General features: G+C 42.1%; 2 protein-coding genes and 1 pseudogene across 2 annotated transcripts in view; 2 read left to right on the top strand and 1 right to left on the bottom strand.

Moving 5' to 3' along the window:
* LOC130841426 (nuclear RNA export factor 3-like) overlaps positions 1 to 26,731 on the bottom strand; it is a 579,609-nt pseudogene that overhangs the window by 102,055 nt on the left and 450,823 nt on the right.
* GPRASP1 (G protein-coupled receptor associated sorting protein 1) lies at positions 18,953 to 23,658 on the top strand. Its single transcript, XM_057717385.1, has one exon. It carries the CDS (start codon positions 19,222 to 19,224, stop codon positions 23,371 to 23,373), a length of 4,152 nt encoding a protein of 1,383 aa, XP_057573368.1. The 5' UTR covers positions 18,953 to 19,221; the 3' UTR covers positions 23,374 to 23,658.
* GPRASP3 (G protein-coupled receptor associated sorting protein family member 3) overlaps positions 25,182 to 26,731 on the top strand; it is an 81,312-nt gene continuing 79,762 nt past the window's right edge. Inside the window, exons 1-2 of the mRNA XM_057717388.1 lie at positions 25,182 to 25,235; positions 25,393 to 25,463. The gene's annotated coding sequence lies outside the window, so the exon portion shown is untranslated. The remainder of the gene's footprint in view (positions 25,236 to 25,392; positions 25,464 to 26,731) is intronic.

Genomic DNA, 26,731 nt, shown 5'->3' with positions numbered 1-26,731 from the left:
TCTAGGAGTTGTTAGACTGTGTTTAATGTTTTCTGTAGTTGTATGTGTCAGACTAAAATTTTCTCTAGTGTCCTTGCTTCCCCCCCTCTGTTGTCTTTGGTTTCCCTAGAGAATCCTTCCTATGTAGGGTCTGAGACTTAGTTGTTTCAGCTGTAATACCTTGTTATTATACAGGAGGCTGATTGCTGTGGTAATAAAGTGTGGGGACAAAGATAATTTTTCTGTAGTCTTATGATTAGGTCTCAGTCTTATAGTGGACCTCTGCCCCTAGACTGTTTCCTTTATAAGTGCTTCTCAGCTAAACTGTACTCCCCATTAGACGGTACAGGAAGACTAGAGGGGATTGGAGATAAATATTTCCCTTCCCTCACATTGAATTCTAACAGGGGCTGGAGTTTGGTATTTCATTCCCCTAGATCATTTAGGCTCTGGTGAAACTCAATTCAGTTAGGGTCTGGTAAAATAATTTCCCTTGAAGGTAGCAGGCATTTGTAAAGGAGAACAGAATGCTGTGGGTATATTTCAGATGGTTACTTTTTCCCTTCACTTGCTAGAGGAACACGGATATATTTATCCACTCTTCATCTTGAGAACCTAGCAGGACTCTTGATGGTAAAACTCATGAAAGTATGAAGACCTCTCTCAGGGGCCCCCCTGGAGTTTTTAATTATAAAGCTAGATCACACTGAGCCTCCAGCAGTTTATCAATTACTGTAAATAAAAGTGTTCCAGTACTGACTCCAGTATTAAAAGAAACATTCAAACTTCACAAGAGCCCACTGAGAATAGTGGGCTTCTGCATTCAGTAACCTATGGTTCTCAGTATCCACTTCTCTCTTTAGTTTTGGGGGCATTGGCTTGTCATGTGACCTTAATTCTCTGATGGATCTAAAAAATATTTATTTTCAGTTTGTTCAGTTTTTTCTTATAGTGACAATGGGAATGATGAATTCCAGGCTCCTTACATGTCACACTGGAACCCATAAGTCTCAGTATTATGGTTTTTTGAGTGTTCATTCATGCTACTGAAAATTTCTTGGTAGAGATTATCTTAGTCATAAGTCCCCTAGTCACAGGGCCATGTGGGTGTCTTAATGTCCTTCTTTAAAAAAAAAGTTTGAGAACAATGCTTTTTCCTTGTCTGTTTTTTTTTTTTCTTTTGGCCATGCCACACAGCTTGTGGGATCTTAGTTCCCTGACCAAGGATTGAATCCAGGCCCTTGGCAGTGAAAACTCAGAGTCCTAATCACTGGACCTCCAGGGAATTCCCTAGAGTTATTTTTTATATATGGTACGAGGTAGGAGTCCAATATCATTCTTTTGCATGTGGCTTTCTAGTTGTCCCAGCAGCATTTATTGAAAAGACATTTATTTTCCTATTGAATGGTCTTGGTATCATTGTCAAAAATCAGTTGTCCATAGATGAGGAGTTTATGCCTGGTCTCTCAAATATATTCCATTTATCTATATATCTATCTTTATGCTAGTACCACTCTATTTTGATTACTGTAGCTTTGTAGTATGTTTTGAAATTAAGAATTGTGAGTCCTCCAAAGTTGTTCTTTTTCAAGATTGCTTTTACTATTTGATGCTCTTTTCAATTCCATGTGTATTTGAAAATCTGTTTTTCCAATTCTGCTAAAAAGGCCTTTGGAATTTTGACACTGATTGCATTTGTGGATTTTTAGCAAGAGCCACATAGTCTCGTCATTTTTTTTATTGAAGTATAGTTGATGTGCAGTATTATATGTTACACATGTACAGTATAGTGATTCACAATTTTTAAAGATTATACTCCATTTATAGTTATAAAATATTGGCTGTATTCCCCATGCTGTACAATATATCCCTGTATCTTTTTGTATGTAATAGTTTGTACCTCCTAACCGCTAAACCCTATATTGCCCCTCCCCCTTTTCCTCTCCCTACTGGTAAGCACTAGTTTGTTCTCTATATCTGTCTGCTTCTTTTTTGTTATATTCACTTGTTTGTTTTATTTTGTAGATTCCACGCATAAGGGAGATCATAAAGTATTTGTCTTTCTCTCACTTATTTCACTTAGCATAATACCCTCCAGGTCCATCCATGTTGCTGCAAATGGCAAAGTTTCATTCTTTTTTATGGCTGAGTAGTATTCCTGTGTGTGTGTGTGTGTGTGTGTGTGTGTGTGTGTGTGTGTGTCTTACATCTTATTTGTTCAGTCATCGATTTATGGGCACTTGGGTTGTTTCCATGTCTTGGCTATTGTAAATAATGCTGCTATGAACATTAGGGTGCATGTATCTTTTCAAATTAGTGTTTCTGTTTTTTTCAGATATATACCCAGGAGTGGAATTGCTGGGTCATATGGTAGTTCTATTTTTAGTTTTTTGAGGAAACTCCATGCTGTTTTCCATAGTGGCTGTGCCAATTTACAGTGGATTCCTACCAACGGTGTACAAGGGCTCCCCCTTTTCCATATCTTCCCCAACATTTATTATTTGTGTTCTTTTTGATGATAGCTATTTTGACAGGTGTGAGATGATATCTCGTGGTTTTGGTTTGCATTTCACTGATGATTAGCAATGTTGAGCATCTTTTCATGTGCCCATTGGCCATCTGCATTTCCTCTTTGGAAAAATGTCTATTTAGGTCTTCTGCACATTTTTAAATCAGGTTGTTTGTTTTTAAAATTTAAAAAAAAATTAAATTAAAAATTTAATTTTTAATTTTTTTTTAAAATTTGAAAATTAAAAAAAATTTGTTTAAAAAATTTTTTAAATTAAAAGTTTTTTTGTTTTGGCTGCACTCTGTGGCATGTGGAACTTCCTCAACCAGGGGGACAGATCAGGGATCGAACCTGTGGCCTCTGCAGTGGAAGCACAGAGTCTTAACCGCTGGACCACCAGGGAAGTCCATTTTTTGATGTTGAGTTGTACGAGCTGTTTATATATGTTGGATATTAACCCCGTATTGGTCATATCATTTACAAATATTTTCTCCCATTTAGTAGGTTGTCTTTTCATTTTGTGAATGGTTTCCTTTGCTGTGCAAAAAACTTTTAAGTTTAATTATGTCCCATTTGTTTATTTTTGCTTTTATTTCCTTTCCTTTAGGAGACAGATCGAAAAAAATACTGCTACGATTTATGGCAAAGACTGTTCTGCCTATGTTTTCCTCTAGGAGTTTTATGGTTTCTAGTCTAGTCTTTGTTCATTTTGATTATGAGGCTTTTTTATTTAGCAAGCTACATTGTGAAAGATGCAAATGAATCAATTCTGGTGGCAAAGACAACGTGGAGACTTTAACCTCATCACTTTCGTAAACTGTGTATCAGAGATCCACAACCACTATATTAAAATGTTAGTTGGAAGTAATTCATCATCATTAATCCTTGCAGGGAAAAATACCATAAATTGGATGTTTGAGAAATGCTACTATAGTTTGCTATTCAAAGGATACTGGCAGTTATAGCATCTCTTTAAAAACTTTGATAATATCATATATGCTTTTCTATACCTTTTTAAAAATTACAAATAGCTGTTTCCTGGAATAGAGAGGCTAGTGAGGACTTAGGAAAAGAACGGCTGTTGCTACCCCTCAAAGGATTCAATAGACATTAGGGAACATAGTAGTTAGTAATCATATACCTGTAGACAGTATGCTGAGTTTTTTCCACCTACTTTATTTTTATCTGCCACTGTTATCACAAAATAATACTTATGAGTTCACCTTTGCTCTCAGAGCAGTAAACAAGCTTGAGATCTTTAAGCCTGAAAATAGGTCTTGGTGCTATTCCCTAAATTCTAAGTAATCCCCTTAAACTCCAGCAAGGTCTTATCAGCTGTTGTCTTACAGCCTTATGATTTAGGGCGGAGTGGATAGGGACTTTTCAATGTGCTCAATATCAGTATTGTCAACAACTCACCTAGGTAATTCCCTAAAGAAGAGTTCTGGTATATCTCTTCACTGCTTAAAATCAGAGACCACTTTTCTTAGTTTCCTACTGGTCCTGTGACAAATTATACATAATGCAAATATAGTTGCTTAAGACAACATGAATTTATTATTTTAGTGTTCTGGAGGTCAAAAGTCCAAAATTACTTTCACTGGGATATAGTAAAGATATTAACAAGGCTGGTTCTTTCTGGAGGCTGTGAAGGATGAATCCACTTCCTTGTCTTTTTTGAGCCTCTAGAGTCTGCCTGCATTCCTTGGTTCATGGTCATTTTCTTGCATCATTCCAAACTTTGATTCCATTGTGCCATCTCTTCCTTCTGTCTTTGACCTTTTTGCTTCCCTCTTTTAAGGATCCTGTACTTATATTTGCCCATCTTCATAATCTAGGATAATCTCTCCATATCAGGATCCTTAACTTACATATATTAGCATGTAAGGTAACATACTGACAAGTTCCAGGGATGAAGATATTGACATCTCTGGAGGGGAAGGGCATTATTCAGTCTACCATACCACTTACAGTAAAGGCAGTGGTCACAGAAACAGTAAAGCAAGTTCCAGTGGGGTAGATACTGTGGTAAAACAGGCTATTCATATATTTTGAGTTTTGGGTATTATAGTGGACATATTTGATAGATATCCATCCAGTCATCATCCATGAATTCACACAAAGGTATATTATAATAAGGTGAAAAAAAAGGGTGTCAAACTCCCTAGGTTTCCTTTCCAAAATGGAGTTGTGAAATTTTACCATCCTGTAAATTTCACCTCACAATGAACTAAAAAATAACTTGGAAACCTATTCTGTGGTGGACTTCCTGTACATATGATAGGGGTTCATTTTAACTTTCTCTTTATTGTGATAACCCTCTGTTATGGGCTAAATTGTTTCCCCTTCTCCAGATTCACATGTTGAAGTTCTAAACTTTGGTACCTCAGAATGTGATTATATTTGGAGACAGGGCATTTAAAGAGGTGATCAAGTTAAAATGAAGCCATTAGACTGGTGTCCTTATAAGAAGTGGAAATTTGAACACACAGTGAGACATCAGACATGCATGCACACAGAGGGAAGACCACACAAGGACACAACAAGAAGGTGACCATCTGAAATCCAAGGGGAGAGGCCTCAGGAGAAACCAACTGCTGACACCTTGATCTTGGACTTCTAGCCTACAGACCGGTGAGAAAATAAATTTCTGTTTAAGCCACCCAGTCTGTGGTAGTTTGCTATGGCAGCCCCTACAAACTAATACATCCTCAAACATTTATTTATTGGCTTGGCATCTTACATCAGTTTGGTAAAACAGAAGACCCATATTTATGGTCAACATATAGAATTTTGTGGACATTTCTTTGAAATTCCAAATTTTATAAATCCTAGCAAACCAATAGCCCACTTTTCAGTATTATATCCAATTCCAGTGTGGTAGTGTGTATACGTTAGCTTTCTATCTTCTTTAGATGGCAGAATAAAAAAACACTGGGTGGGGTACTTTCACCTTTACCAACAAAAAACATTATCTCCAACAAACTAATTAGTCTAAAGATTTTTAATGGGGTGCTTCTTAGTTTGGTCAATGATAGAAGCACATAAAAGCATAACTTTCCTCAGATTTAAAATCATAGTGTAAACTGATATGATTTATATAATCAACAGAAAAGACACCGAGGGTTCTGGAAGCATTTATATATTCAACAAGTATTTATAAGCAATCTATTATGTGCCAGGTACTGTTTCTAGGTCCTGAGAATATAGCCTAGAAAAAAATAAAGTGTCATCCTCATGGAACTTACATTTAGGGATGAAGGGAAACAGATAATAAGAAAGTAAATATATAAAATATGTAATATAATATTAAGTAATGATAAATGCTGTGGAGAAAAGTAAAAGTATAAGGATAGAGGATATTAGAAGGGAGGATACTGTTTTGGTTGAGATAGAGAAGTTCTCTGTGAGCAAATACATGAAAGAAATGAAAGAATAGAGCATGAAGCTGTCTGCAGAAGAAGTATTCTAGGCAGTGGGAGCAATAAATGCAGAGCTCCTTGGGTAGAGATGTGATTAGCTTGTTCAAGAAACAGCAAGGAGGCCAGTTTGGCTGAAGTGGAGTAAGCAAAGAGAGCGTGGTTGGAGAGAAGTGTGAAGTGGTAGCTAGGGGCAAGATCTTGTAAGATACTGTAGGCCTTGGAAAGAAGTTTAGATATTATTCTAAGTGTTATGGGAAGCCATTAGAGGGTTTGGATAAGGGGAGCAGTGTGATACAACTTATGTTTTTAAGGCATAATCCTGTCTGCCATGTAAAGAATGGACCCTAGGGAAACAAGAATGGAAACAGGGAGACCAGTTGGAAGCTAGAAAGTAATTGCAGTGGTCTAGGTCAGAGATAACAGTGGCTTAGACTAAGGTGTTAGCTGTGGAAATGGTGATGTGTCCAGCTTTGGCATGTATTTTGGAAGTAAAGCCAGTGGATATTATGGATGGATTAAATGCAAAGTAAGAGAGAAGAATCGATGAATCTGATGCTGAGCAACTGAGTGAATAAAGGTGTAATTTACTGAGATGAATGAAGACTGGGAAGAGCAGGTTTTAGGGGGAGGGGCATGAGCTCAGGTTAGGACATGTTGAGTTTGAGATGCCTTTTATATGTATACATGGAGATGAAAAGTAGGCAGTTGGATCTATGTGTCTGGGAATTTTGAAAGAGTTCCAGATTAGAGATAGAAATTTGAGAGTCATCAAGGTACAGATGGTATTTAAACTCATGAAACTAGATGAGATCACTAAGGAATATAGATAATGTAGGTAGTAAGGGAAGAAGTCCAAAGATTGAGCTCTGAGGCATTTCAATATTGAGATTATAGGAGATGATGATGAACTAGCAAAAGCAAAGTTGAAAAAAGAAAGCTAAAGGAAAACCAGGAGAGTATGGTTTCCTGAAAGCTAAGTCAAGATGTTTCAAGAAGGAAGTTTTCAACACTGCCTAACACTGCTGATAGGTAAGGTGACAGAATATCCCTATTGTTCCAGGACAGTCTCAGTTTATGTCTGTTGTACAGAAATAATTGTTAACAAAATCCTTTTTCACTCTCAGAAATGTTCCGATTTGAATGATAAATTGTATGGTCACTAGGACGGTAGGTCAGGATGAGGACTGAGAACTGATTATTGGATTTACCAACATGGACATCATTAACAATTTTGACAAGAACAGATTCAATGGAGCAGTGAAACTTCATGAAAGATTAGCATGGTTTCAAGAGAAAAGGAGGACACAGCATTGATACAGTAACTGAAGACCATGGTTTTGAGGAATTGTGTAGCAAAAGGAATCAGAGAAATGGGGTAGTAGCTATTGCATGATATGGGATAAAGGGAGAATTTTGTTTTTAAGATAGATAGTAGAGTATGTTTGAATATTGATGGGGATGTTCCACTAGAGAGGGAAATTTTATGATAAAAGAGAGAGAGAAGAAAATTTTGGAACAATGACCTTGAGGAGGAGAGATGGGATATCATTCAATGGACAGATGGAGAGGTCAGCTTTAGATAGCATCATGGACAGTTCATTCAGAGAATATCAGAAAAGGCAGAATTTATGGGCACAGATACATGTAGATATGGCAGTAGGAGTTTGTGGAAGTTCTCTTCAAATTGCTTTTATTTTTTCAATGAAATAAGAAGCAAGGTTATCATCTGAGATTGAGGAATAGGTAGGAGGTAATTGGGTTTGAGGAGAGAAGAGAAGGTGTAATGTCTTTTTTAAAATATATGTGACATGAAATTTGCCATTTTAACTATTTTTTTAATTTTTAAAAATTTTTATTGAAGTATAGTTGATTTATAGTGTTGTTTTAGTTTCAGGTGTACAGCAAAGTGAATCAGTTATATGTATACATATATTAACTGTTTTTTTTTTAGATTCTTTTCCCATATAGGCCATTACAGAGTATTGAGTAGAGTCCCCTATGCTATGCAGAAGGTTCTTATTAGTTATCTATTTTATATATAGTAGTGTGTATATGTCAGTCCCAATATCCCAATTTATCCCTCTCCCCATTATCCCCTGGAAACCATGTTTGTCTTCTACATTCATGACTCTACTTCTGTTTTGTAAATAAGTTCATTTGTACCCTATATTTTAGGTTCCACATATAAGCGATATCATATGGTATTTGTCTTTCTGTGTCTGACTTACTTTACTCAGTATGAAAATCTCTAGGTCCATTCATATTGCTACAAATGGCATTATTTTATTCTTTTTTATGGCTGAGTAATATTCCATTGTATGTATGTATCCATTTTAACTATTTTAAGTGATTAGTGAAGTGGCATCAATTGCATTCATAGTGTTGAATATCCATCACCACTGTTTCCAAAAACTTTAATCATTTGTTATGAGTTGAATTGTGTTCCCCCAAAAGATATGTTAGAGTCCTAACATCCACAAAAATCAACTCAAAATGGATTAGTCTTAAACATGTGACCTGAAACTGTAAAACTCTTAGATAAAAGCATAAGGGATGCCAAAACTAAACAGCTTACTGAATGGGAGAAAATATTGCAAATGATATGACCGATAAAGGGGTTAACATCCAAAGTATACAGATAGCTCATACAACTCAGTATCAAAAAGACAACCCAATTTTAAAAACATTTTTCCAAAGAAGTCATATAGATGGCCAACAGGCACTAATCAACATTGCTCATCACCATCAAAGATGCTTAATGTTTCTAATCATCAGAGAAATGCAAATCAAAACCACAATGAGATATCACCTCATACTTCATCAAGAAGACCACAAATAACAAATGTTGGCAAAGAGTGGAGAAAAGCGAACCATAATACACTGTTGGTGAGAATATAAATTGGTACAGCCACAATGGAAAACTGTGGAAGTTCCTCAAAAAACTAAAAAAAGAACCACCATGTGACCCAGCAATTCCACTCCTGAGTATATATCTGGAAAAAACCAAAACCTCTAATTTGAAAAGATACATGCACCCCCAATGTTCATAGCAGCACTATTTACAGTACCCAAGACATAGAAACAACCTAAGTGCCCATCAACAGATGAATGGATAAAGAAGATGTTGTACAAATGAACTTATCTACAAAACAGAAACAGATGCACAGATATAGAGAACAGATTTGTGGTTGCCAAGGGGGAGGTGGGGTGGGGGAGGGATGGATTGGGAGTTTGGGATTAGCAGATGCAAACTATTAAATACAGAATGGATAAACAACAATGTCCTACAGTATAGCACTGGGAACTATATTCAATATCCTGTGATAAACCATAACAGAGAAGAATATGAAAAAGAATGTATATATATATATATATATATGTATAATTGAATCACTTTGCTATGTAGCAGAAATTAACACAACACTGTAAATCAACTATACTTCAATAAAATAAAATTAAAAAAAAAGATGTGGTGTGTATATACACATACATATATACAACAGAATACTACTCAGCCATAAAAAAACAAAATTTTGCCCATTTGCAACAACATGATTGGACTTAGAGGATATTATGCTTAGGGAAATAAGTCAGACAGAGAAAGACAAATACCGCATGTCATTACTTATATGTGGAATCTAAAAAATAAAACCAACTAGCAAATATAAAAAAGAAGAAACAGACTCACAGATATAGAGAACAAACTAGTCGTTGCCAGTGGGGAGAGGGAAGTGGGGAGGGACAAGATAGGGGTAGGAGATTAAGAGGTATGAACTATTACGTGTAAAATAAATAAGCTGCAAGGATATATTGTACAGCACAAGGAATATAGCCAATATTTTATTATAGCTATAAATGGAGTATAATCTTTAAAAATTGTGAAACTATGTTCTACACCTGAAACATATAGTATTGTAAATCAACTATACCTCAATAAAAAAAAAATAGGGGAAAGTCTTGATGTTGGTCTTGGAAGTGATTTCTTGGATATAGCACCAAAGCCACTGGCAACAAAAGCAAAAATAGGCAAATGAGACCATATCAAACCTAAACGTTTGCGCACAAGAAAGCCAAAGGAAAAAAAAAAAGGCAAAGGACTTGAATAGACATTTCTCCAAAGAAGACATACAAATGGCCAACAAGTATATGCAAAGGTGCTCAACATCACTAATCATCAGGGAAATGCAAATCAAAATCAAAGTGAGATATCCCCTCACACCTATCAGGAAGGCTATTATCAGAAAAACAAAAGATCACAAGTGTTAGCAAGGATTTGGAGAAATTGGAATGCTTAGACACTGTCGTAGGAATGTAAAATGGTGCAGCCACTATGAATAGAGTATGGAAGTCCCTTAAAAGATGAAAATAGAACTGCCATATGATCCAGCAATTCCACTTTTGAGTATATATTCAGAAGAATGGAAATTAGGATCTCAAAGGGATTTCTGCTCTCCCTTGTTCATTGCAGCATTATTCACAACAGCCAAAATATGGAAACAACCCAAATGTTCACTGATAGATGAATGGATAAAGAAAATATGGTATATATACAGAATTGAATAATATTCAGCCTTAAAAAAGAAGGAAATCCTGCCATTTGTGACAACATGGATGAACCTGTAGGACATTATGCTAAGTGAAATAAGGCAGTCATAGAAGGACAAACACTACATGAATCCGCATATATGTGGTATTTAAAATAGTCAAACTCATAGTCAAGAGAGAATGGTTATAAATACAGCTGATTCACTTTGTTGTACAGCAAAAACTGGCACAACAGTGTAAAGCAATTATATTCCAATAAAGAGCTCAAACAACAACAACAACAACAATGAACTAAGCAAAAGAAAAAAAAAGAGAGAGAATGGTGGTTACCAGGGGTTGGGGGAGAGGAAATAGGGTGTTGTTGAATAGGTATGATGTTTCATTTGTGCAAGATGAATAAGTTTTAGAGACCTGCTGTACAACATAGTGCCTATAGTTAACAATATTGTATTGTGCACTTAAAATTTTGTTAAGAAGGTAAATCTCATGTTATGTGTTCTTACAACAACAAATGGCACAAAGTAAGTTAAAGGTGATAGATATGTCTATTATCTTGATGGTAGTGATGGTTTCATGGATGTATGCATATGTCCAAACCAACCAAATTGTATACATTAAATATATTGTTATTAATATATCAATTATATCTCAATAAAGCTGATTTTTTTAAGAAAGCTATTTTAAAAAGACATCATCATACTGAACATCAAGGTTTTCTCCTATGTTATCTTCTAGGAGTTTTATAGTTTTGCATTTCATATTTAGGTCTATCCATTTTAAGTTGATTTTTGTGAAGGATGTAAGGTCTGTGTCTAGATTCAGTTTTTTGCATGTGGATGTTCATTTACTCCAGCACCATTTGTTGAAAAGACTGTCTTTGTTCCATTGTGTTGTCTTTGCCCCTTTGTCAAAGATCAGTTGACTATGTTTACGTTGGTATATTTCTGGACTCTTTATTCTGTTCTGATGATGTTCCATTGATCTGTTGGTCCATTCTTTCACCAATATCACATCATCTTGATTACTGTAACTTTATAGTAAGTCTTGAAGTCAAGTGGTATCAGTCCTCTGAATCTGTTCTTCTCCTTCAATATTGAGTTGGCTATTCTGGGTCTTTTGCCTCTTCATATAAACTTTGGTATCTGTTGATATCCACAAAATAACTTGCTATGCTCTGGTTTGGGAAGAGCTGGTTAGGAAGAACTAGTCTTGACAATATTGAGTCTTCCTATCTTTGAACATGGACTATCTCTCCACTTATTTAGTTGTATAATTTCATTGATCAGAGTTTTGTAATTTTCGTCGTATAGATTTTGTACATATTTGTTAGATTTATACTTATGTACTCCATTTTTGAGGATGCTAATATAAAAGGTACTGTGTTATTAATTTCAAACTTCACTTTTTCATTGCTCATATATAGAAAAGCAATTGACTTTTTTATATTAACCTTATCCTTTAACCTTACTAGAATTTCTTATTAGTTCCAATCTTTTTGGATATTCTTTCAGATTTTCTACATAGACAATCACGTCATCTGTAAACAAAGGCAGTTTTATTTCTTCTTCCCAATCTATATCCCTTTTATATCCATTTCTGGTCTTAATGCATTAGCTAGGAATTCCAGTACAATGCTGAAAAGGAGTGGTGAGACGAGGCATCCTTGACTTTTCCTGATCTTAATGGTAAAGCTAGTTCCTAACCATGTATGGTATTAACTGTAGTGTTTCTGTTTATGTTCTTTATCGAGTCAAGGAAGTTCTATTCTATTCCTAGTTTGCTGAGACAGTTTTTTTCATTTGCATGAGGATATCTAGTTGTCCCAGCACAGCTTGTGAGTGGACAGGATTTTCAACAAATGGTGATTGAATTCCAATCAATGAAATGTAAATGTAAATGATGTGGGCATTTCTTTACCAAGTATTTTAAGAAGTAGGTGGACTACCTCTACTCTTTTTTCCCAGTTTTTCTGGCTAGACACAGACTATGGTGATGCCCCATCACATATTTTTACTCTTTTGAAAAGTTACTTTGACTTTCAATTAAGTGCCAATATTCACTGGCATTGTGGAACTTCAGGATTTCTTCTCCCTGCAAAGTTAATAACCATGAACTTACCTCACCAGCCCCTTTAGTTCTAGAAATCCTCAATGGATATTTCCCATGTCCTGAATTTTCATGGTTTTCACATGATTTTTTCCATGTGTGGTTGCCACAGTAAACTTTACTGTGAAGCACTTAAGTGTCTCCAATTACTCCCTCTAATTTGTCCAACCACTGCCTATATCCAGAGTCCTCATGATGTTAGAGTTGAGTACTACTCTAAACTTTAAAGCCATGTTGGAGAGGAGGACATTTTCCTCTCTTTAGGTTATACTTTAAGTGGGATCTGCACACCAGAATGTTACAGTTTCTTTGCAAACAGCTCTTTTTGGGATAACTTATGAACCTGCCTTTGTTGTGACAGACATACAGTTGAAGGCATATGTTAGAAGAAGCAAAAATAGGAGTCCTAATCCCAGTGCTGCCATTAGAATAGCTATACTCCCCTAATGAAAAGGCATTGTTCTTGGGCTGAGGTCGTTGTGCCTGGCTCTGTTTTCCCTCAGGATAAATTCTCTTAAAGAAGAACCCACTCCAAATATAACCTGAAAATATTCTTGGGTCAGGCCTCCCCACAGGTTCTTTAGATGTGCTTTGTCTCAAGTACTAGACATAGTTTAGGTCTTTCCTAGAGGTTCTTCAGTCTCTACTGAAAGTAGACATCTGTTGAGCCAGTTTCATAGTTTATAAGAACCCAACCCAGCTTGGTTGGTCCCACCTGCGAGGGACTTGAGTTCCTGTATAAAGCTCCTGAAACTCAGGAGTAGGAGAATGGATATATTTTAAGAATACATAGGGTTTGGATCAACTTTGAACAAAAGGGAGATCGCAGAGGAAAAGTTTGCCTGAAGGCATATGAAAGACAGAAGAAAGGTAAGTTAAGCTAAATGGGCAAAACTAGGTCCATGACCATAATGATTGAGAGAGAGAAGAGTAGATCACTCAAGCTGTACAGGCAAGGGATATGCTAGTGTGAAAGTTCATATGCATGTATGTGGGAGGTGGGGTGGGTATAGTGAAGCAGCACAGCTGCTTCTGTATCCCAGACTTACTGGTTGGAGAATTATTTGGGGGGGGGGTGGGGTTGGGGAGAGACAGTGAGAGAGAGAGAGAGAGAACATGAATCTGGGGCTCTGCTTTTATTAGGGTCCCAGTGTAGGGAGCCTAGGGTTCCTCAGGTTGTCTTTATTGGCTAATTTAAAGCACAAGAGCAGATAGTAGTCTTAGGAGGGAAAAAAAGCAGGATCTCTCAAGGACTCAGTTATCTGGGTTAACCAAGGTTTTCTGAAAGACTGAACTTCATGAGTGGGAGTGGCCTAGTTCCTTCTCAGGTAATTTGTGGGTAGCTATGTCTTACAGCCCATAATATGTTTATTCAACATGGCTGTCTTTTGAAATGGATGCATTGGCAATCAAAAGCTTAATGCCAGGCACTTACACTGAAATCAAAAGGCATAATGCCCAGCATTTACACTACAGAAATATATATTTCACAGCCTAGTCAGGGTTACACAGGTGCTAGTGGAGACACTTGAGAATGGAACTGTGGCTGTTGCAATCACATGAGAATCCATTTTACAAGGAAGAAAATATAATATTAATAGACAGACATAGGTCAGCATCCTGTTTAAATCTCTTGTTTGCTCTCTGATTTTTAAAGATGGCACTTTATTTGATATATACAAATAAAGTTAACACATAAAAAGCTTAAAATAGGACTTTTCTCAGTTCAATAAATGTTAACAGCAATAGAGTCTGTTCTGTAAATGAATTTAGAATAAAATGTCCAAAAAATATTTCAAAGTCTCACAGTAAAATCAGTCAGCTTTTGGTAGATCCACTCCACTACCAGTAAATATTTTGGGATCAATATTGCAGCACCTGGAAATTACCAGAGAAGCTTGCATTCTATGACCATAAACTTTTAGGATAGGAAGCTGAAAAATAGAAAACACAAGTAAATGCAAACTCAACAGAACAGAGATTTTTTTCTGTTTTTCTTTTTCCTACTGCATCTCCAGTGCATAGTACAAAGTAGATACTTATATATTTGTTGAATGAATGAAAGGCACCAGACACGTTAAGAAGGAGAATGAATAGTTCATAGAGGCAAAGAGGTTCACACACACTTGCCCAGCAGAGCTCACACTCCCTTCTTCAAGCCTGGCACTCACCCAAGAGAGTATACTTTAGAACACAATTCAGCTAAGGCCATTGAAAGAGCACAGTGAAAGACTTGCCGCTGAAAATTGACATCTGTTCTCTCTAGATACAGTACAGAATCATCTCTGGATTATTTTCCTATCACCAAAATATTGTACAGTTATACTAAATATCTAGTAACAAGCATCAGTGATTTTCAGTAAATAGGGGCTTTCTCCAAGATGAACCTCAAAGATGATTGCAAAATCCCTGTTCTTTAGAAAAAGAGAGAAGGCGCTTAAGAGGATGGTTATAGTGGTGAGAGATGAGCGCCCAAATTGATCCTCCCAGGGGCTGGAGCCCAATTCAAGAAAGTGAAGGGGAATGGGCTTTACCAGGATGGTGAGTGAATTCGGTTCCCACTGCTGCTGTAACACAGTCTTGCTGGCTTCAAAAACAAACCCCCAAACGATAAAATATTATCTTACAGTCCTGAAGGTTGGAAACAGGAAGAGGGTCTCACTGGTCTGAAATAAAGGTGATAGGAGGACTTCATTCTTCCAGGGGGTTCTAGGAAGAATCTGTCTCCTTGCCTTTTCCAGCTTCTGGGTCTGCCTGCAGTCGTTGGCCTCTGTCTTCTTTTCACCTTCAAAACCAGCGACATCCTGTCCACTTGTGGCATCTTCTTCATGCAACTTCACTGTGACACTGACTCTTCTGCCTGCCTCTTGCACATTTAAAGTAGCCTTGCCATGCATAGACTGGCCACAATAAATCAGTGTAATCTTACTTTACATTCAGCTGATTAGCAATCTTAATTCCATCTGCAAACTTAATTCTCCTTTGCCATGTAACATCCCATATTTACTGGTTCTGGAGAATAGGATGTGGACGTCTTTGAGGGACCTTTACTCAGCCTACCACAGTGAGGGTGCCATTTAGTTGGGTTTTAAAATGGGCAACAGTGCCAGCAGGTTTGTGCTCAACCACAGCTGTGCTTAACCAGAGTTGTTTGCCCCACGGAGCACAGAAAGGAGGGGCTGGAGACTACAGGAAGGATATGGGAGTTCAGGAGTCAGGATTCAAGAACCAGCAGCTTTCTGTCTTGGGGAAGTAGGTGCCTGTGGGGCCCTCTCCAAAGAACGGCTGGGGAAGGTAGACTGGTGTGTATGGCAAGTGTGTGAAATCCCAGTTGGTTCTAATCCCTGCCACATTCCCACCCTGCCAAAGATGATGAGCACTTGGAAGCAACTGCAAGAGAAGACCTGGCAGACAGAACCCTAGAAGAGGAGCCAGGACCAGCCCTACCTGGTGCCTGACACCTGGCTGTGGGGTGAGAGACCGGGAGGATTGTCTGAGCCGCTGCGGGTCCTGACAGGGAAAGGCCCTCTTTCCTGGGCAGCTGTGGGGACAGCGAAATGGCAAAGTGTGCTACCACTGCGACGGAGAAAACGGCAGTGTGGCAGAAAGAATGACGACACTGGCGCAGACAAGTGGTTTGTCTCCTCAGGCCAGAGGTCTACCCAGGGCTGCCTTCCCTTAGAGGAGGGACAGTGGCTCTGGCTCCACGGGCGTCCCCTCCCACCTTCCTCCCGCCCGCGGCCCCAGAAGGTGGAAAGCAGACCGGGGGAGGGCCGCCGTCACAGCCCCTCTGCCACCTGCGCCCAGGGAGGATGGCGGGCGCGATGCGGGAGGGGAGGGGGCGGACACCGAGCAGTCTGGGGGGTACACACACACACACAGACACGCACGCACACACACAGACGCACACACACACATCCCGCTGGGCGGTCTGTATCCATCCGCTGCTCCCTCCAGCGCGGCCCCTCCCGACCGTCCCAACCTCGGCCCCCACTGCCCGCCGGCCCCACACGCTGCTGTGCCAGAGGTGTGGGGCTGGTCGCCCCACAGGGGGCGGCGGAGGGCCGGCGAGGCGGGCTGTCGTGGCCCCGCCCCTCAGGCTGGGCTCCTCCCGGCCCCGCCCCCTCTGGGTCGGAACTACGGTGGGCCTGGGAGGGGGCGTCGAACCCAACCTTGCAGTATCCCTCCGCCCCCTTCCCGACACCCTCGCCGCGAGCGGTTGGTGCCGCAGCCTGCGCAGCCCCTGCCCGGTTTGGCGCAGCGGCGCGGGGGGCGGGACGCCTCCTTGCCATTCTGCCCGCGCGGCGAGCGGTGGGAATCCGAGTGAGGAGCTGCGACAGGAGGGGGAGGCCGACCACCGGGAGGGACCCTGCGGCCGCGAAGGCAAGTGGGGGTGTCGCGGGGGCGACGACCGGCTCGCAGCGTGCCCCGCGGACCCTGGCAGCCCGACGAGGGGGAGGCGAACGGGTCGCAGCGGGTCCCCGGGCGAGGTGCGCAGCGCCGCGGGACCCCTGGCGCTGAGGAGGCGGCGAGCGGCGCGGACCGGGCCCGGGGCGCTGGGTCTTGGCCGCAGGGGCTCCCTCGGATCGTGGGGAGGCGAACGGCGCGGCCGCTCCCCGGCGGGCTTTCGGGGCGCCCGCGCCCCGCCCTCGACGGTGCCTGTACCGGGAGAGGGCTGTGGGAGAGGCTGCCGCAGGCGAAATGGCGGAGGGGAGCCGGGGTGGGGGCGCAGGGAGGCCGCCGGGGCCGGGACGGGAGGTGGCGGTCCGAGCTGGGTCGGGGGGGCTGCCCCTGGCCCTGATTCTGGAAAGGGGCCTGATTCTGGATTCGGGCCCCGCGTGCTGGGTGCTGTCCCTTTCCACAGGCGCCTTTTGATGCCAGAGTCTCCTGTCTGCGGGGTTGGTCTGGCGATTTCAGGCCATGGGGTGCAACTGTAGAGGAGAGGCTTGAGAAAAAGGAGGGACGGGAAAACGACTGTATTTCTGAAATTGTGTGGGGGTTGGGGGGTAGGGGTGGGCAGCAGCCATTGACTGGACACCCGAATCGGGGTGGGGTGACTGCGACCAGAGCAGGTCAGGCATCCAGGAATACCTTCTAAAATTCTTCTCTCTACTGGGTTTCTGCACACTTCCCTTGCCTTCCTCCTTCACCTCCATCCACAGTTGGGGGTGGAAAAGATGGACTGGGAGGTGAGGGTGTGACAGAAGTCGTAAGTACCACTGCACAACCTGTTTTCTAGAATATGCGGGTGCCCTTCCCCCAATTTATGTTGTGCAGCACAAGGAATGTGAACACCAAGTAGTGAATCTTCAGAATTGGAGAACAGAGGAAGAGTGTGATATGAAGATAGGAGTTATCCAGAAACCTGATCCAGAGAGCCTAAATTAAAAGAAAGTATTCTAACCAGCAGACTGTAAATGTTAAAAGACAAATGACTTGGGTACACCTATGTTTGGTGTTTGTCCACCAAGCACTCAGTTGCTACCATCATTTCTTGACCGTCTTACCTTTTCATCTGTTTTTTCTAGGCCTGCTTTAAGGCTGGTTACTCCTGCAAGGAAGGAAAGGAGGAGGAGTCTGGTTCAAATCTCTGGAGGTTTGTGCAAAGAGTGGCAATGCAGGGGACAGTTGCAGAGTAATATCATCACAGGTTCTTTGATCCAAGTGGTTTCAGGGCCTTCTCCACCTCTCCTACTCTCTGTCAAATTTGCACATTGCCCATTTCCTGCAGGAGGTATTAGGAATATTGGGGTAGGTGTTGATTGGGCTGTGAATGGGAGGAAAAGACCTGAGAGTAGGGACCAGGAGACAGAGAACATTAGACATATTAGACCCTTAAACAGAAAGAGAGATGTTTGTATCAGGGCTCAGGTTTCCTGCTTATCTATCTAGCAGTCAGGCTCCATTTTCTCCTATATGTTTACTTGTTCCTAGGATAGCCTGCAGGCTGCTGTAGAGTTTGACACTACTGGAGTCAAGGAAAGGAGCAAGAAATTGCACCACATCACTGAAGGTTGGTATGAGATTTGGGTTGGGTACAACTTTTGGGTGGGGTAGGGGAGACTAACACAGGTCCAAGAATGATTAGGGTCTGGCCTGGGGGCTCCTCAGCCTCTTGCATTGCCAAGATACTTTCCCACCATCTTCATACCTGTTTTATAACAGGCAAAGTAATATGGCAGCTCTGGGGATAAATATTGTAGACAAAATGAAGGTGAGAGACTTCTAATAGGCTAACTCTTCCACCAAGCATTCAACGTCCAGTCTCTCTGTGTGAGTCTGCATGGAGTGACACAGTTGGAATAGACTCAACGCCCCATGTCATTCTCGCTTCCTAGATTGACTTCCGTGACAGCTCTGGTGGTGCTGGAATTGCTGCTGACCACCACCCTCAACAGGTCTGCACCCACCCAAGAACCATCCACCCTCTCCCAGCTTGATTGTGCTTTCTATTCACTCTGACTGTAATATTGGGTGGGGCTGGGATTGGAAAGGAGGCTGATTGACTGCAGGACTGGTGATTGACTCTAATTTTGTTTACAACTGTATCACCTGAATCATCAAAAGATTAGTGTAAAGATACAAAACTGTGACAGATCTGTGGTAGAGGTCGAGACTGGGATAGTGGTAGTTAATCAGGTCTCCTCTGAAACTTGTACTATGGCTGGGGCTGAGATTGAGCCTGGTGTCCAAGCCAAGCCTGAAAAGAATCCTGGAGAAGGGGTTGGGGGTGGGGCTGAGAGAGAGAATGAAGTCCCAATGGTGGTCAGACCCAAGGTTAAGACCCAGACCCAGGTAGTGCCTGGAGCAAGGCCCAAAACTGAGACCATGGCAGTAGTTGGAACACATCCTAAGAGTGAGGCCAAGGCAATCACTGGGGCAAGGTCCATGGATGAAACCTATTCATGGGCCAAGACTGAGTTTGATGCTGGGGCAATACTGAAGACAGAGGGAGTGTCCCAAACCAGTGCTATAGCCTGGCCGCTGATCAGTACTGAGTCTGAGTCAGTTGCTAAAACTAAGGCCTTGTCTATGGGTAAGGAACTCGTCAGTATGGATGCTGAGTCCTTCCCTGGCACAAAGGTCAAGTCCCAATCAGGAATACAGCCTTTGTTTGGGTCAAAGAAGGAGACCAATATGGGGTCCTGGTGCCATCCCAAGCCTACATCCAAAAAAGAGACCTCTCACAATTGTGATTTCAGATGGGTGGATAGATCCTCTATGAGCTCCTGGTTCTGGAGTAGAGAAGAGGTCAGTACAAGGCTTCATCCTAGAGACAGGGTAAAGGCCAGTACTAGGTCCAGGCATATGGCCAAAGAAGAGGCCATGTCTAGGCCCAAAACCAGTCGGGAGCTCTATGTTGCATCCAGTTCTGGTTCTGAGGATGAATCTATTAAGACCTCCTGTTTCTGGGCCAGAGAAAAGACCAGTGTCCGGTCTAGGCCCAGGGAAGAGACCAATAGTAGGTCCTGGTTTAGGTCTAAGAAAGAAGTCTCTGAGTCCAGTTCTGGGTCTGAATGTGAGGACAATGTAAAATCCTGGTTCTGGGCTAGAGAGGAGACGAGGTACAAACCCAGAGCCAGGAAAGGGGCCAATGTCAGGGCCAGGCACAGGGCCAAGCGAGAAGCTTCCATTGATTTCATGTCTGGATCTATGGATGTAGTCAAAAAAGAGTCCTGGTTCTGGCCTGGAGAAAAGGCTAATAACTTGTCCAGGCCCAAGTCCAAGAAAGAGGTCAGGGCCAGAGCAATGGCAAAGGAAGAGGCCAAAATCAAGGCCAGAGCCAGGGCCAAGCGAGAAGCCAGGTCACAGGAAGAGTTCCTCACTGGAGCCTGGTTCTGGGCTGCAGAAGAGTCCAGCATAGTGGCTGGGGCTGGTATCAAGTCCTGTTCTCAAGTGGAGGAGGAGTCCATTGTTGGCAGTTGGTTCTGGACTGAAGAAGAGGTCAGTATGGGGACTGAGACCAGTAGTAAATTCAGACCAAAGACGGAGCAGGAGCCTTTTGGCAATTCTGTGTTTGAAACTGGGGAAAAGACCAGTGTGGAAACTGAGGGTGATGCCACTTCCAAATCTGTGCCAGCAGATGATAAAGAAAAGGTCATTGCCAGTTTCTGCTTCTGGGCTAATGAGGAAACCAACCCAGAGCCTGAAGAAGAGACCATTTTTGGGTCTTGGTTTTGGGTCAGTGATGAGGCCAGTGTGGAAGCTGGTATTGGGGCCAGCTGTGGGTCCAGGCCAAGGTCTGAGGAAGAAGAGGTCATTGGTCCTTGTTTCTGGGCTGGAGAAGAAATCACTACTGAGGCTGAGTTTAGAGAAGAGGCCAGGCTAGGAGCTGAAGAAGAAACAATATTTGGGTCTTGGTTTTGGGCTGGAAACCAGGCCCAGATGGATTCTGGGGCTGAAGTCAACTGTGACACTATGCCAGAGACTGAGGAGGAGGAGCCAATTATTGGGTCATGGTTCTGGGCTGGAGTAGAAACTTGTGGGAGGGCCGAAATCAGCAACAAGTCTAGCCTGGAGGACAAGGAAAAGGGTGTTATATCATCTTTGTTTGGGACCACTGAAGAGATCAGTATGAAGTATGCAGCTAGTGCCCAGTGTAAATTTATGACAGTTGCTGAAGAGATCAATAGTGAGTCTGGCTTCTGGTCAGGAGAAGATCCCTGTATGTTTCCTGCCAATGGAGGCAGCTGGAAGTCTAGGCCAGAGGAGGATCAGGATGCTGTTGATTCATGGTTCTGGTCCAGAAAATACACAAAGCCAGAGACCATTGTAGGGCCCTGGTTATGGGCTGCAGAAGAGGGCAGTAGAGATGATAGGACTGAAGAAGAAGCCAAGCCACCAACCAAGGAGGAGACCATGATCACGTCCTGGTTCTGGAAAGGGGATAAAGCCATTATAGAGACTACAGACAGAGAAGAATCCAGACAAGATGCTGAAGAGGAAGATAGTATTGGTTCTTGGTTCTGGGCTGGGGAGGAGGACAGGCTTGAAACAGAAGCAGAGGCTAGAGGAGAGGACAGGCTGGCAGCTGAAGAGGAAATTTTTGTTGGGTCTTGGTTTTGGGCCAAGGAAGAGGCCATTAGAAATGAGGCTAACATTTGCAGCAAACACAGTCCAGAAGCTGAAGAAGAGGAAGTCATTGCTGAGTCTTGGTTCTGGGCTGAAGAAGAAACCAGTCTGGAGGCGGGAGCTAGTTTTGAGTCCAAGCATGGGACTGAAAAGGAAGAAATCATTGTTGGGTCCTGGTTCTGGGCTGAAGAAAATAGTATAGACATTGGACCTCAGGCAGTAGAAGAGACCACATCGAGGTGTGAAGAGGAAACCATTTTTGGATCCTGGTTCTGGGATGCAAAAGAAGTCAATGTAGAAGCAGAAACAAGCTGTGCATCTAAGTCAGAGGATGATGAAGAGATGATTGTTGATTCCTGGTTCTGGTCTGGAGATGAGGCCATTAATGAGACTGAAACTGTGGCTACCTCTGAGTCCAGGCCCGAAAATGAGGAAGGGGCAGTTGTTGGGTCCTGGTTTGGAGCTAAATACGAGGCCAATAACAGGACTGGTAACAGAACCAACTGTGAGTCCACGACAGTAGTTGAAGAGGATGAGACCATAGTGGGGTCCTGGTTCTGGGCAGGAGATGAGGCCCATTTTGAATCAAATCCTAGCCCTGTGTACAGGGCCATTTGCAGGTCCAGATGTTCAGTTGAGCAGGAGCCTGATACTTCACACAGGCCCCGGAGATGGGAGGAGGTTACTGTTCAGTTCAAGCCTGGCCCATGGGGTAGGGTTGGCTTCCCATCCACAAGCCCCTTTAGATTTTCAAAAGAAGCAGCATTTCTTTTCTCTGAAATGTTTGGAGGGAAACCCAAGAACATGGAACTGAACCTAGAAGGGGAATACCAGGAATCTTTGCTTCAGCCTGATCAGCCTGACCCTGAGTTCCCATGTCAATATGATCCATCCTACCGGTCCGTCAGAGAAATTCGAGAGCATCTTAGGACCAGGGAGAGTGCAGAGCCTGAGAGTTGGTCCTGCAGCTGCATACAATGTGAGCTTAAAATTGGTCCTGAAGAGTTTGAGGAACTGCTTCTATTAATGGACAAAATTCGAGATCCTTTTATTCATGAAATATCTAAGATTGCAATGGGTATGAGGACTGCTTCTCAATTTACTCGTGATTTCATTCGCGATTCAGGTGTTGTCTCACTCATTGAAACCTTGCTCAATTATCCCTCCTCCCAAGTTAGGACAAGGTTTTTGGAAAATATGATTCATATGGCTCCACCTTACCCAAATCTAAACATGATTCAGACATATGTATGTCAAGTGTGTGAGGAAACTCTTGGTTATAGCTTGGATTCCCCTGAGCAGTTATCTGGAATAAAGATGCTTAGACACCTCACTACAACTACTGACTATCACACACTGGTTGTCAAGTATATGTCTGGGTTTCTCTCTTTATTAGCCACGGGCAATACCAAAACAAGGTTTCATGTTCTGAAAATGCTGTTGAATTTGTCTGAAAATCCTGTTATGACAAAAGAACTACTCAATGCTGAAGCAGTGTTAGAATTTATGGGCCTTTTTAGCAGGAAAGAGACAAATGACAATATTCAAGTTGTTCTAGCAACACTTGAGAATATTGGTAACAATATTAAAAAAGAGGCATTTTTGTTCACTGATGATGATTTCAGCCTTGAGCCACTTATTTCTGCATTCTATGAAGTTGAGAAATTTGCGAAGGAACTGCAAGGCAAAACAGATGATCAAAATTACCCTGAAGCAGACCCCAAAAATGACTGTGATTAATCACTTGCCTCTGATTGTCCTTATGTTCCTGAGTTATGATCCTTGAAAAATGCTTTAGTTTTCAAAGTTGGTTCTATGTTGTAATGAATATCTTTAATGCTGATACTAACTTTGCCCAACTCTGTCTATGAGCTAGATCAATCTTCTGATGCCAAACGAATATTAAAACTGAAAGCACACTTGTTGATACTTGTTTTTGTCCAGATTGTGAATTTAGTATTTAAGCTTATAGTGAACTGAGCCATCATAAGTAAGCTACCCTTCTGATTGTTGTTCTAGTGTTCTTGATGTCAGTTTGAATCGTATTGTGTTTTCAATAAAGTTCTGTGTTAAAGTTGGCAGAAATCACCCTTCTCCTTGAACGTAAAATGTAGATGCAAAGATAACATGACAACACAGAGATAATTAATGTATGAATAATAATACTCCTTGAAAAAGCTTATTCTTGTATCTTTAAATGCAAATGTTATTATGGGCTGCTACTTAGGGTATGCTTCAGAGAAGAAGGACCCAATTAATTTCGGCTCTGAAATGTAGGGAAGAGGTTGGATGTTGTGAAGAAAAGCTTGGAGTTGAAAAAAGTGTTCCTATGGGAGTGAGGTATCCAGTCTGCCTGGAGTGGCTGGGAGGAGTGTATTAACGGATATAGAGAATGAGGTAAGTTTTGAAGAGCTGAGAAGTTCCATTTTGCAGTTCGAAGTATGGGTGTTTTCTTTGATCTTGCCTAAAGTTTAAAAAATAAAACCAGAAAGCACACACATTTAACTGTCAGGAAGAGCATTTGTTCATAGTGGTGCCATGGAAAGTGTTAAGGTAATAGCATAGAGCCACTAAAAGTGATATATAGCTTTTTAAATTGGCCAGGAAAAGCTCTGATGCCTTCTTTCTTTGGTGAAATAGAAAAGACTGGTATCATACATGGAAAGATGATCCCCTCAAAAATGTGGGAAATGGACCAAATTTATGCAAATGTATATTATTTGATTATGGGAAATCCTGCAACCATATAAAACATGTCAAAGCAATAAAGAAGTGTGAGAGACTACAACTTCAGAAGGACTGGCTTGCCAAGTAAAAATACATAATTATTTAAAAGGAGTAAACTAAACTTTCCAAAGTTTCTGAGTTTATGGTACACATTTTTTCAGATTCACAAAGGTAATAACATCATCAGACAGGAGCAAAAGTCAGGGATGAAGTTGGTTTGGGGTTGGGGGAGTTCAGGCTAAAGGGAAATACACAAAGTTTTATTCACTTTTCGTTTGTCTCAAGGTGCAAAGTGCTTTTTTCCTACCGGATTCTAGGCTGCAAGGTTTAAAATATGGCTAAGTGACAGTTTTGCCTCCATTCACAAACCGCAAGTGCTAACAGAGATCGCCCTAGTGGTGGAAATTGGAGATTGAATGTTTGTTTTGCCTATCAATATTTTTCAAGACAGATCGTGTGCGTTTTAATACATCACCCGAGTTTTATACATAATATTAAACGTCAGTTGGTCTCCAAATTCCTCATGGAGTGTTCACTGCCATCCCTGTGCTCCTACAGAGCAAGGCCCAGGCCTAGGGCTGGAAGCTTTGGCTCCAATTCCAGCCTTCCTTTCAGCTATCTTCACCCCCGTCGGGAGCTTCAGATTGTTCTAGCAAGCAGCTCAACCCCAGAGGCAGAAGACCTTGCCATGCATGGTGCAGGACTGCAGCAGACATGCTGAGTGCGGGGTCACGTGGCGGGGGGGGGGGCGGGGCGCTGACAGTGGGTCACGTGACCGTGCTCTCACTTGGACCAGCGTAGAGGTGTGTCGCGCTGAGAAGGGACAGGAAAGGCTTGCACCTGACGCTTGATAGACGGCCGTGAGAGCAGACTAGGTAGGATGTGATGGTGGGTGGGTGGGTGTGTGTCTTCCCATGCTGCACCAGCCTGCAAAGTAATCCCTCAGGCGCCCAGAATTACGGCATTTGGTGGCGGAGGACACAATCCCTCAGCCAATCGCGGGCGTCTTAGCCGGGATCTGTTTTTGTCCAGGAGCTCAAGAGGCAGGAAGTCATCCTGCGGGAGACATACGTGGAGAGAAGCAGCGGCCGCTGTTGGAGGAGGTGGGTTCGAGGCCGGGAAATGGCATCCGTGGGAGGTGGTGGTGGAGACTAGATCCGGGTGGAGGAAGTGCCTCTGACCCTCGCGTTCCCTCCTGCCTTCTGAATGCCCCTACCCCCACCCCAGTCTCCCTGCCCAGCGCTGCGCGGCTCTGTTTCTCTGTGTGGGTGGGAGAATGGACACGAGGAAGCAGTTGGCTTCAGGGGAGTCCAGAGAGAGGAAAGGGTGAAGTGACACTTTGTGAACACCCAATTTGCATACACCCGTGATGCTCTGGAAAGGCAGGGATGGGGTCAGAAGGTATCTTTGAGCTACCATATCCCTCCCTCCCTCCCGCTTAGTTGGCACTCACTCTTCTGTCTGTTTGTCTGTCAGACCGTGGGGATAGCTGTGCTCAGTATTGTGATCAAGTTAGTGGTGGGGGTGGGGGTGATGAGAGGGGAACAGGACTGACTTTTATTCTTAGGTTCCAGCTGCCTGGAGAAGCAAGAGAGGAATGAACCGCAGTCTGGGCAGCTCTAGAGAAGAGGGGACACAACACACGATGAGGGAACCGAGATGCTTTGGGTCCTTGACATAGGATTTCTCATTGGGATATCAGGAAGCTTCTCAACCTCCAAGAGGATCCCTGGATCTCAATCCAGGCAGCAGCATCCTGGGAGTCTGCCCTGGATGTGAGATTCTGAAAGGGCTTAGTCCCATTGTGCCCTCAGCAGTTCCCATCTAGAGAGACAAGGGTTATTGTTCCACCTACTCCATCTGAGACTCCCTCCCTTTTCAGTCTTGGGTCTCAGAGGAGGGTCTCTCTGGGAACCACCTTCAGAAACTGCGTTATGAATATTTTCACAGGTTCCCCTCCACAGACCCTTTGCTCTTTTTCGTATATTTGTTTTCTGGCCAATGCTTTGGACTTGGTGATTTGCTTCTATTCTTAGTGGCACTTCCTTATTTGTGCTAATCCATTTTGATCAGAGCTCAGCTTTATGAGATATCCACAGGATACCAAAGTCCTTTTAGGAGAGTATAGTTGAAAAAAATAAATCTTACTAATCCCATTAACTTCAGTATTTGCACATTTTAGAGATTTGAAGCCAATTAGTACATAGCAATCTTTTTGTAAAGCTGTATAATCCTCCATTGTGTCATTACTATAATTTGTTCAATTACTCTTGTATATATGGGCATTTGTTTCCAATATTTTGCTCTTGCAAACAGTACTGGGAGAATAACCTTGTGCAGTTGTAATTTTTGTATGGTTAGAGGTATATCT

Source organism: Hippopotamus amphibius, chromosome X (assembly GCF_030028045.1).
Source record: "Hippopotamus amphibius kiboko isolate mHipAmp2 chromosome X, mHipAmp2.hap2, whole genome shotgun sequence".
NCBI classification, from domain to species: Eukaryota; Metazoa; Chordata; class Mammalia; order Artiodactyla; family Hippopotamidae; genus Hippopotamus; species Hippopotamus amphibius.
Note: the sequence above shows the minus strand (reverse complement) of the source record. Positions and strands in the feature narration are given on the sequence as shown.

What these genes read in the sequence shown, in the direction of transcription:
- GPRASP1 (XM_057717385.1), top strand. Translation starts at nt 19,222, where the DNA reads ATGGCTGGGGCTGAGATTGAGCCTGGTGTCCAAGCCAAGCCTGAAAAG.